We start from the raw sequence: 12,120 nt of genomic DNA, 5'->3' as shown, positions 1-12,120 counted from the left end.
TACCAACTCTTATGACTGGAGATCGGTTCGGGACAAATGGGGTCTCCTAGGTCACTGGAGGATCCTCGACTGATCAATAAGTCAAACACACTATATTCGTCCTCGAAGAGAGAAACCTCTGCTTCTAGAGCCTCTCGCCAACCGACTGCCGGGTGGGCCTGAGCGATCCTTCAGGTATAGCCCATACAAAAGTCCCCGTATTGTAACCGAGTCGGCCTTGACTGTGGAACTGGATAGTCTGAGCTGGTCGCACCGAGGATTTGATGGGCAGCTCTGACCTGGTTATCAGGTTCGTTCAAGAAAAGGTCCGACCTAAGAACGGTTTCAAATCCGCTTTGTTAACCAGGTGGAAATGACGTGCAAAGGCGTACGGATCTGCGAAAAGAAAAGCGAAATCCCTATGGTTAATCAACCAAATCGAATATACAGGTATAAAACTTGAAAATACTGAAACCTAGATTTCTTGTATCGGAGGCCCTACCTGGCTCCCCCTCTACTGTTGGGCAGTGAAAACCGTTGTGCCACTCCCTCGACACTATGAGGAAGTCCTGGGTCAACCCCTTATTGGAATCAGGAAGACACTGGATGAGACGAACCCTATCGTCCCTGGTCTTCATATAGTACATCTTACCCCTCAGGTGGTGAAGGTTGTAGCACCAGTTCACATCGTGGTGAGTTAGTCTCAGCCCCATTTTCTCATTCAGGGTATCTACACACCCTAATATCTAAATACATTCACGGCACACTAGGTAGGAGCCAAGCGAAAATGCCTAAGGTAATTGAGGGTCACCGGCCTCATAGGGATTCTCATCCCTCCTTCTACAAAAGCGATTATGGGGATCACGACTTCACCCTCTCTCCTCTTAAGGTACCACTCCCCTTCTTCACAGTACTTCAAACTCACATTATTGGGTATTCCATAGTCGACAATGAATTTGTTCATCATCTCGTCGGACTCGACCAACTTCTTAAACTTACCCATTCCCCAAAGACAACTAAAAGTTCTAAAAGAAGAAAAGAAGGAGTAAAATCAAGGAAATTTGGGGCCGCTAGAAAAAGAAGACTTACAGAAGTATGACGATACTCTTCAGATAGTGTACAAGTCCAACCAGATTCAAATCATACGCGTCAACAATTGTAAGCACAAAAATGATGAAACCGAGCGGTTCAAACAGGTACTTATACTCCCGCTTAGGTTCCCCAAATGTAACCGCCTGCTCATAAAGGCAAAAAATCATGCCGTTGAAAGTGGGAAACGTGGTGCCGCCAAAATTTAATGTGGGCACCCATTAAGTCTTGAAACGCTAAAAGCGCGCATTGGGCAGTCAAAAAGCCACCAGCATCAACACGAACCGAAGTGGGGCGACTCGTCTAGAGAGCCCGCAGGTATCAAAACCCTCCTCCCCGTCCGAGGGAACGTGCAGCAGGGTTTTGAGGGACTATTGTGGGGCCCGTGGGCCTGATAGCCTCGGCCCATCGGATAGTAGGCCCAAGGCCAACGCCGAGGAGGACTGACCAGCCAAGGCTAAGTCAGACAAAGCCTCTGTTGTGACCCACGCCGAGGACCTGTTCGTTCTCGGCATTCTAAGGATAATTTTTGGGAGGGGACAAGCCCAGAGCAAGCTGTCACATTCGCACTTAATGCATTCACCTAACCCCTCTGGCTGCATTAATAGGGATATAACCCCTTAGCAGGGCAACGTTGGTCAGAGTGAACCACTTGAGTACTGATAAGGCCTCTGATGGGACAGACGGCCAGAAGAGAGGCAAATGGATGATCAACAGATGGAAGAAGGAGATAGGAAGATGAAGACTATATAAGTAAAGCAAGTAAAGTGAAGAGAGGAGGGGAAAAAAGAGAGAGAACAAAAAGGTCTCTTCGGCCTCAGGCCGAGGAGCATTCCCCCATTTGTAAAGAAACTCTTAGTATTTTTTATAAAGAAAGTTTATGCTTAGTGATCGACGGTCAGCGCCTAAACCTTTAACCCACTCTCTATAAATTTATTGTTTGGGCTTGATTGGGCTGAAAATCCATTCGTACTCAGGGTCAATCCAAATTGAGTCCCTACATATATAATAGCTATTCTTATGAATAGTAATAGTTATTCCATTACAATGTCTTCTATTTTTAGTAATAAATATTACTATTCTTAATGTAATCTACGTTTAGTGTACCAAACGTACCTTAAGTGTAATCTCGATATTGCACCTAATTTATGTCTCACTTTCTTTTTTTTTTTGGGAGAAAATTTATGTCTCACTTAATATCTAATTTAGTCTGAAGGACTCACATTGGTATAATAATTATTTAAAACTGGGATTGTCTATTTACAACATTTTCATAATACTTTTACAACAAATTTTAAGTTATTGGTTGTTACGTATAAGCAAAAAAGTAATTTAAATTATGAATTCAAATTAGAACAAATAATAACTTACTACTTATAATTTGTTGTAAAAATATTGAAAAATATTGTAAATGTAGCACTTCTTATTATAGAGGTTAAAAATATTGCATGCAAAAATATTATCCTAAAAAATCAGCAATATTAGAATCATAATAATTTAAGGTCTGTTTAGTAGAAAAATTTAAATAATAATACTTATAATTTTTTAAAATATGTGTGAATAAAAACGTGTATAATCTATACTACTATTTAAGGGGCTGCACCTGTTTGGACTGGATTTTTTTTTGTTCTAAAATACCCCTATTTCTCTAAGTTAAAGTAAAGATAAAACTAAAGGATAATTTGGTAAAACATATATCTAACTTACACTAAAATATTGCCTACAAAATAGGAACACTCTCCCACTAACCCACTTTTATTATTTTTTTTTAATACTTTATTATTAAAAGGAAAAAAAACACCCCACGATAGTTAAAAAGAAAAAGAAAAAGAAAAAGAAAAAGAAAAGACATGTACTGATAAAAAATAAAATAAAAAACGGTTTTTTAATTTTAAATTTTTTTTTTAAACACACGTTTTAGGTATTCCCACCCCCCCCTCCCCTAAAAGTTAGCCATTTTATTAAATATATAATATATTTTAAATATATATTAAATATGGGTGGGTCGGGTCGGGATTTGTGGGTTTATAATTTTATGACTCACACCCAACCCGACCCACTATAAAAAAAAATTTTGTGACCCAACCCAACCCACCAAGCCTTAAAAACCGACCCAAACCGGCGGGTCGGGTTGGGTTGGATCGAGTTTGGCGGGTCGGTAGGTTTTCTGCACACCCTTATAAATAAATAAAGACCAACTGTTGAATATGTTGGTTTGAGTTTTTGGTAGGTTCGCGAACTTATTGAGCAAGCAAAGTAATTCTAAATTTCTAATCATACTTGTGGTGCATCTACTACAAACTTAGTTTTAACTTCTATAAATACCCTACTTAGAGTTAGTAGTAACGTATAATTTATATAGTAAAGATGTAGCTGCTTAAGGATTTTCTAATGTGGACATAAGCTGGCATATCGAACCACGTTAATCTTTTCGTTTTTTCTTTTTCTCTTGCTTCCGTTTTGTATCGATACACTATTTTTATTTCTTTTTAAGTTAAAGTACAAACTACACCCTTAAAATTTGGAGGTCTTTAAATTTTACTCTCAAATTTCAAATTTTGAATTTACTCCTTAAAATTGTAATTCATTTGCATTAGCAACCGTCTATAGTTTTTGCTAAGTGTATGACACATAAGCTTGTCATACGTATTTAGTTCGTCTAATAAAATGATAACACATCATTTTTATTTTCATTATTTAAAATTGTCTACGTTACCAAAATGATGTGGTATTATTTTATTGGACGAAATAAATATGCGTAGCAAGCTTATGTGACACTCAACAAGCTGAGCCCAAGTAAAAAAATATGTTCATGAATAAGCTCGTAATCTATAAGGCTCGATACAAAACAAGTCAAGCATAGACTTATTTATAGGCTTGATATGTGTTTGCCAAATAAACTCATTATGCATATTGACCAACATAGTACCACTACTTATTACTTTAATTTTTCTTTAAACAAAATTGGTTATAACTTAAGACTACAAACTTACTTAATATATTTTTATTAGAAGTGAATTTTGAGAAATTTATCATTGGATTACATCTTTCTCTTATATCTTCCATGCTTGCAAAATTTCTAAAAAATTAAAGATCAATAACTATGTCATCATTAAATTGTTTAAATTGCAAGTTTTTATAGTTTAAAATTATGACTAATATATAAGCTTATAGATTATATAGTAAATAATATCCGATTGACACAAAATTTGGCATGTGTAATAAGAGCATGTAGAACATGCAATTCAACGGTTAGATTTTCAAAATATATAGTAACATTTATTTTATTAAGTAAAGTTGTACCTTAAACTACAATAAGTTTTGTAGCTAAATTTTTTCCTTTTTCTTTTCTCTCTAAACTGAATAAGCACCACTTTAGACTTTAGTTACATTTAGGATCCGTTTGGATACAGTTGAAAACTGAAAACACCGTAGTAAAATAATTTTTAAATATGTGAATAGTACCGTAGGACCCATTTTTAATAAAAAAATTGCTAAAAAGTGAGATTTGTGGGTCCTATAAATAATACACGGGACCCACTAATGTGGTGAAAAGTGGCCGAAAAGTCAAATATTACGGCTACTGTTCATGAACAGTAGCTGTAACAGTGGCTTTGTCTCCTAAAATGCTGGAAACGTAAACGTGGGTAGAAATAATTTCTACCCAAACGCACACTTAAAAAAAATAAATTAATTAAGTGGGCCACATATGGTCTTTCTCCATTCGCCATTTAATGTAAAGTTATGAAACATATTAGTCAATTCCCATTCACAATAGTTACAAACAAGTCTTATTCTAGTTCTTCACCATCTAACGTAGATGTAAAAATTGTATTTTAAACAATTGTTGACCTATAGACAAAGAAAGATGAATGAATGGATTTAATTATGTAAAATTGTAATTTGAACAATGGCTAATCATAGGTGGGACTCGAAGCATATTAAAATGAGTGTGCTATTTTCTTATTTTTGTTTACTTGATTTTTAAAGATTTAAGCGTTTGATTTTATAATTTTGTTGGATCTTAAACTCAAAAACTTGACTTGAGCTCGAGTTTTAGCTTGATATTAAGCTCGAGCTTAGCTTGGCTAATTAATCAAGACAAGTCAAGCTAAGCTCAAGCCTTTTGACTTTTCCACGAGCTCAAGCTCAAACATTATTTTAGGCTCGTCTCAAGTTCGAGCCAAGCTTGAGTTTTTTACTTTTATTGACAAGGCAAGATGTAAAATTCAAAGGCTTCCAAACTTTAAAAACGTAGTTAACACTTTAGCCTTCTTTTTACCTTCACATAATATCAAAGTTATGTTTCAACAAATTAAAAATAAAAAGAAGACTGTATCAAAAAAAATATAAAAAAGAAGACCGTCTCTCACGGCCTACATTTTAGCGATAACACTACCCTCAAGTAAAGTACCACATAAATTTTGCTACAAAAAAAAAAAAAAAAAACTATGTTGAGATAATTAGATCCAAGAAAAGTCCCTTAATATCAAACTTCCCTTGAAATATAAATATGACAGAAACATCCAGAGTTTCACGGAGGTAAAAATATATTCTCTGATTAGTGGATGAATGAAATCATGAAATTTCGTCCCTTGTCAATGATTGGGGAAGAGGGTCACCTCATGCTTCTTAGTCATTGAATTAATGGTCCTCCATTTGGCTAACAAAAGTAAACTGTTAATCATTTTCCATGGTACATAGTAAAACTTTAAATGTTGGAAAATAATTAATCATTTTTCATATGTTACATGATAACAATTGAAATGTTGGATCAAGATTGGTTAGTATCAGACACGAAATCATGGAAATCATTTACCAATGAAAAAGCTGAGGAAAAGTTGGAAATCAAGATGAGTGGAAGATATTGATATGCACTTATGCAGAAGAGTAGTTGGACAGTTGTCACAATTCAAATAGACGAAATTTGCGGGCCTAATCTTTGCTATGTACGTTGTTTACGTATAAATTAAGTTTAAACATTTGCAGTTACTTCCTTGATTTCGAGTTAATAGGTTAACATGACATGAGCATGAGATTTGTCAAACTAGGAATACTTTGTTTAAACTTTAAACCTGAGAATAGTGAGTTAGTGTTAAATTATCGATTGTCTTAAAAGTTAAAGTTATTAAGATATAGTACATTTAATCATTTAACTAATACTTCTAACACTTTTCCTCACGTGTGGGTCGAAACTACCTTTTAATACATAAGGCTCAATATATAGGAATTTAAATGGAATGTAGAGTGAATGAGATAATGATTGAATTTAGGATTTCATGCTCTGATATCATATTAAATTATTGATTGTCCCAAAAATTTAAACTATTGAAATATAATAAATTTAATTATTTAACCAATACTTCTAATAATTAGAGCCGAGATTAGCTAATGTTAGTGCATTTCTATATGGACACCATTCGAGAAATGCAAACATTCAACACTTGAAGATTTTTACATTGTGTTTATATAAATAAGATGTTAGCTAGGAAGTACAGACACGGATGTGGGCACGATACAAACAATTTTTGAAAAATTATAATATGAAACGACCAGTATGACACAGGTACAACACAAGTACAGTACTCTAAATGAAAGATCCGAGCTTCCTAAGATGTCAAATAAGGGGGGTGAATAAACTCCTTGCATCTGATGGCAGCCAAAATTTTACATGGCTATTTGATTTAAGATTGAATTTCAAGCTTGACACAAGCAACACTTGAAGTTCAATTGACATAGTTACACTCTCAAATCTCAATGTAGACATGAAGTGCGTATATAAACTACAATTATTATTTGTTTAAACGTTCTAAAACAATAATCTGTTCATAAAATTGACTATGAGATAGATTACACTCACTTGTCATGAAAAACATCAAGGCAGAGTGGTCAATTTTATCTTAACAATTTACTTTTCTCTTTTTATATTTATTTTATAATTGGGAACAAATTTTATACGATAGGTCTATTTATTGCTTCTTCCCGACCCCACTTCCAAAACTAACGAAAGAGAAAAAATATATATCATTTCATTTCATTCACACAACAAAAGGGGGGAAAAAACAATCATTCGGGGATAAAATTTAGGAGTTCCCAAATTTGGGAAATGTATCCATTATTCCATTTTCAATAAATCCTTGTCTCTTTCATTTGTATCTATATGACTATGCCCTTCCATGTTATAAATCCATTTGCAGAGAACCTCCCAGTCATATATGATTTGGCTATTGTACCTATTGAGAAAAGTTATCATGACGTACATACGAAGGGTACAAATGGATACGCCCAAAAAACAAAAGGTCGAATAAACAGCTAGCAGATTATTATTTTTTTTTTTATTAAAAAAAAAAATGTTTGTGGTTGAAATTTTAAGAGAAAATTTAGGAACACAAAGAACCTAGATGTTTAAAGTTAATTCCCTTTGGTGAGCAGAACATAACCCTGGTGTAATATTCATCTGTTTGCATTGATCTGATGTATCATATTGCTTAAAACACAGGGAAAGTTTAGTGCACATAACAGAGACTCTTCCTCTCTTTTCCAAAACACACTTTTTTCGAATTACAGAACGAACTGATCAAATTAGATAAATCCCCAAATAATTGAATTGCATTTTGAGTTAGATGATACTAGATATATAGCCATCATTGAAAGATTGATTAAAGCATTACAAACCTGTCTTAGGTGGGAACATGCATTGCAGTCATATTAAGATGTGATTTTAGATTGGTGGCCGACCAATGGTACATTGTTTCATCTAAATCAGCCTTAGCCACTTAGTGGACTCTCATAGGACTAAGCATTTTTTTCCGTGACTGTCAAACCTTTTGGGTTCTTGTCTTCTTAGCATTGGGCCCATTTCGAATGTAGGAAGGTTTTTGTTTGACATTAATTTATTTAAAAAAAATCACCATGCCCCACTTAATATTATTATTGTTATCAATTTATCATGGAAAATTTAGGTACATTTCCATAATTATTACGGTAGGTTTTATATTTCTTAATTAAGTTTAATAATATTGTTGTATTACCTATGTAGCTCAAAGTGTCATCTTCCTCCTCGTTGGCCAATATGGTCACATATATGGTTGATTTAAATTAGAAAAGTTAAGATACAATGCATAAGGAATTGTATTTAGCTAGTGGAGTCGAGTTAACTGATAAATTAGTAAAGTCTTATCATCGAATAAGATATTTGAAATTCAAACCCTACTTAGTTACACCAAAAACCATTTAGTATTTTGGTCTAATGATGAAAAACAATCATCCTATATAGATTGGCTAAAAAGTTAAAATTCTATCTTATTTATAAAAAATTAAAAAAAAAAAATTTGAATTGTATCTAAAAAAACTTCATTATTATCTTATGCAACACAGTCTTAGAGAGGTAGATAGATGAAGGAAATATTAATTCAAGCAACCAATTAAGGACAAGTCTGTGAAATTATCGTACAGGTACAGCTAGAGAAGAAATTGTTTTTCCTTTAAGAGTTAGTTCATGATCAATTACAATAATGATGAAGAATAATCATCATGTATAGAGTGAACATCAAAAAGTTAAAATTTTATCTAATCTATGAAAAAAAAAAATTGAATTGTATCTAAAAATTTTCATTAATTATTATCTTATACAACTCGGTCTTATAGAACGGTATATAGATGAAGGAAATATTAATTCAAGCAACCAATTAAGGACAAGTCCATGAAATTGTCGTACAGGTACAGCTAGCAAAGAAATTGTTTTTCCTTTAAGACTTAGTTCATGATCAATTACAATAATTTTCAATGATGCTGAGACACTGTGCAAGACATCATCATCAGTTTTAGAAACTCTAAATGCCATTAGATTGAATCTGGCCTCCTTCAACAAGATTCTACTTCGAACTTCAACTCAATTAATCTTCAAAATACCATCTATGTGTTTAAAAAGTCATCATTTTTGGGTGTTACTGATATTGGCAGTCATGATCAATGAGATGGCAGTGGCAACCTGCTTGGCCAATTGTAAAGCAAGTTTTCGAAAGCTTCCCACCATATATATAATTTTCCATGTGGGAATTGTTTGATAGAATTGACAAATTACCGTACAGGAGAAAAAAAAACACCAAAATATTCCTTTGATCCCACACAATATTTGCTATATTTTTCCTTTTTCAGAGTTTGTTGTTTTTATTGTTTGTTTTGTTCCTTTTCTAAAGCATGTATGAAGAAGTGAGAGCTAGGTAGGGAGTAATCCAGGTGTTTTATTCAAAAGATAAAATGAAAAAAACAAAGCAACCAAGACTATCATTCAAATTTCAAGTCCATGACATAGCCAAGAAACAAAGGAATCTCATCATAGTCATTTCACTTTGCAGCTTGTTGCATTGCCTTTTATTCTTTTCTCTTCCATTTCCAAACACCAAATAAACATTAGTGGCATGCATTCTTATGTTGCATTTTTACTCACAAGTCACAATTCACAATCTCACCCAAAATAAAAAAATTAAAAACCCCCAAAAAAAAAATAAAACAAAACAAAACAAACTGTTTCGAAAGCCTGGATCATTTGAAAGCTCTTCCTAGAGAGAGAGACATTAGGGGTACGGTCGAGAAGGCAAATATGCAAAGTGGGGTTCAGTGATCACAATTATTGTTATCTCATAGAGATGAAGGAAAAGCAGTCAGTGTATTAGCTCCCACATTTGATGAAGCTGGTGCAATTTCTTCCCCACCGAGTGGTCCTTGATCATCAACATTGTCCCAGAAAAGAAAATTTGAACATTGTTGCTGGGATTCAACCCATTCATTCAACTCTTGCCTCTGCAAGCACTCCAACCCTATCTCTCCCTCGTCATCCATGCTACAAGATTGCACTTCAAGGGGTACCATGTTTTCCATGTTCTCTATCAATGGTGGCAAATAATTTGTATCCATACCCGATGTAAAAGCCGTTGGATGAGCAAGAATTTGAGCTTGAGCTTGAACTTGAATTTGAGCTTGATGATGATGATGATGTTGGTTCACATTCCATGTCTCCGTGTTCAAATTCATCGCGTCATGAAAATAATCTGAGCGTAAATTGTTTTCTTGAGCCCCATCAAGTGAACTAGTGTCGAACATAAATAAAGGGCATGGAGAAGAAAATAGGGTTTCATGAACTTGAGGCTTTGGCGTCAATTCATGATTCACAAAATCTAGTTGGTTCGCATTGTACACCATTTGGGAATGCTCCGTAGTACTTGTTGTGGTAGTGGTTGGAGATGTTGAAGGCTTTCGAATCTTTTTTTTGATCCATGAATTCCAATAGTTCTTTATCTCATTGTCAGTTCTACCAGGCAAATGACTTGCTATATGAGCCCATCTACAATTCCATGGTGCAATACATATATGTTAGAAAACAAAACTACTAATAAAAAAAGATGTAATAAATAACAATTAAGGGAGATACAAAACAACTAGTGCACGCAAGATTAACCTTAATGAGTGTTTCTGGAAGCCATTTATTCAGATATAGATGTTTTGAATATTTAAATATTCAATTAGTAATATTAAAACCTTTAGAGAAAGATGAAAGGAAACTATTGAATGAAGAAAAAGGTCCAAGTGTGTCAGGATATACAGTGCATAGACACGGAATTGTGGACTGAAAACTTCAGTTTCAACCACTGAAATTGGCTTCTTAACGACTCGCAATTTGTAGCTGATAGTTACTTTGGGAACTACTAATTTATACAGTGAGATTGCTTATGGCTGCTATTTAAGGCACATATATATAATCTGATTAAAACTTATTCAGAGACTTTTTGTTGAAGTTTGTTTAAAATATGAAGTTGAAGGACCATTTTTCAGTCAAGTTGTATTCATTAAAAAAATCCAAGCCCACAATAAACACACACACATTCATGTTTCACGCACTCGCAGCATGTTTCACCAAAAAAACACCAGGCAGAGGCGTAGTTTCAGTGCAACAAGTACTATACAAGAAAAAGTAATAAAAAAAATGAAAACAAAATTATTTAATTTTTTTTTTTAGGAGGAAAAAGAAAAGTGAAATGTATATGATATATAGATTATAGAGTGAGTTTAAAAATGAACCTGTTTCCTACAACTCCATGAAGGCTTATGATTAATTTCTCTTCCTCTGGAGTAAACCTTCCTCTTCTGATATCAGGCCTCAAATAATTTATCCATCTCAAACGACAGCTTTTTCCACACCTTTGAAGCCCTGATCAAAATGTTAATATATTTCATCAGCGACTATATAGTCTATATAAATTGGTGCATGTCTTTGTGAGATTGTTGTGTGTATATATGTGTGAGTGAGAGATAGAGAGAAAAAAATGACCAGCTTTTTCTGGGACTTCACTCCAACAGCCATAGCCATGAGTGTTAATGTATCTGATGAGCTTTTCATCTTCTTCTGGAGACCAAAGGCCACGCTTAACCTTTTGTTGATTACAGCAAGAATGGTGACCCATATTCCTCAAACACACACACAAAATCTCTAGCAAATATATATATATATATACTATAATTTATGATCTTAAAAAAAAAGTTCTTCTTGTGCTTTTGGCTTGGTTTGGTTTTTGTTCTTGCTGTAGTGAGTTTTGTTTTGGGGGAAAATGGGTGGCTATGTGTGCTAAGAGTTTGGCCTCTCTCTCTTCCTCTTTTAGGAGTATATGAAGAAGTACAACTCAGCCGACATTTACAACCGGATGTGGTCCCCATATTGATGGGACCCACATTTCCATCTAACCCTAAAACGACATTCCATCAACTTTATTCCAACGTCACCGTTTTCTACGTACATTTGTAGTATTACGTAACCAACTTGCACGTAGCTCAAAAAAACTGTGCCGGTGGTTTCAGTTTCACACTCTTTGTCTCTGTTTCTGCAACCAATTAACAATTAATTTATGTCTAAATCCCCAGTGAACTTGTGACACGTTATACCATACAGAAAATGATTTGGAGAAATGGACCGCTTTTCCCTTTTTTTTCTCTTCAATTATTATAACTCCCTCTTTGGCTTTCTTTTTTTTTTGGGTGCAGTTAAAGTTCAACTGTTTT

The 12,120-nt window shown here is 34.1% G+C and overlaps 1 protein-coding gene across 1 annotated transcript; it reads right to left on the bottom strand.

Moving 5' to 3' along the window:
• Positions 1 to 9,328: 9,328 nt before the first annotated feature.
• On the bottom strand, positions 9,329 to 11,707 carry LOC112002235 (transcription factor MYB26). The gene is made up of 3 exons (XM_024034390.2): positions 11,396 to 11,707; positions 11,146 to 11,275; positions 9,329 to 10,411 (listed from the first exon to the last, which is right to left on the bottom strand). Exons 1-3 carry the CDS (start codon positions 11,526 to 11,528, stop codon positions 9,709 to 9,711), a joined length of 966 nt encoding a protein of 321 aa, XP_023890158.1. The 5' UTR covers positions 11,529 to 11,707; the 3' UTR covers positions 9,329 to 9,708.
• Between the last annotated feature and the right edge of the window lie 413 nt (positions 11,708 to 12,120).

Source organism: Quercus suber, unplaced genomic scaffold, assembly GCF_002906115.3.
Source record: "Quercus suber isolate HL8 unplaced genomic scaffold, Cork oak 2.0 scaffold_298, whole genome shotgun sequence".
Taxonomy (NCBI): domain Eukaryota; kingdom Viridiplantae; phylum Streptophyta; class Magnoliopsida; order Fagales; family Fagaceae; genus Quercus; species Quercus suber.
The sequence above is the reverse complement of the archived record's forward strand: the minus strand, read 5'-3'. Positions and strand labels throughout refer to the sequence as shown.

What these genes read in the sequence shown, in the direction of transcription:
- LOC112002235 (XM_024034390.2), bottom strand. Translation starts at nt 11,528, where the DNA reads ATGGGTCACCATTCTTGCTGTAATCAACAAAAGGTTAAGCGTGGCCTT. An exon ending in TGAAGTCCCAGAAAAAGCTG is followed by an intron (nt 11,276 to 11,395) that starts GTCATTTTTTTC and finishes CATTTTGATCAG; the next exon opens with GGCTTCAAAGGTGTGGAAAA. An exon ending in CATGGAGTTGTAGGAAACAG is followed by an intron (nt 10,412 to 11,145) that starts GTTCATTTTTAA and finishes ATGGAATTGTAG; the next exon opens with ATGGGCTCATATAGCAAGTC.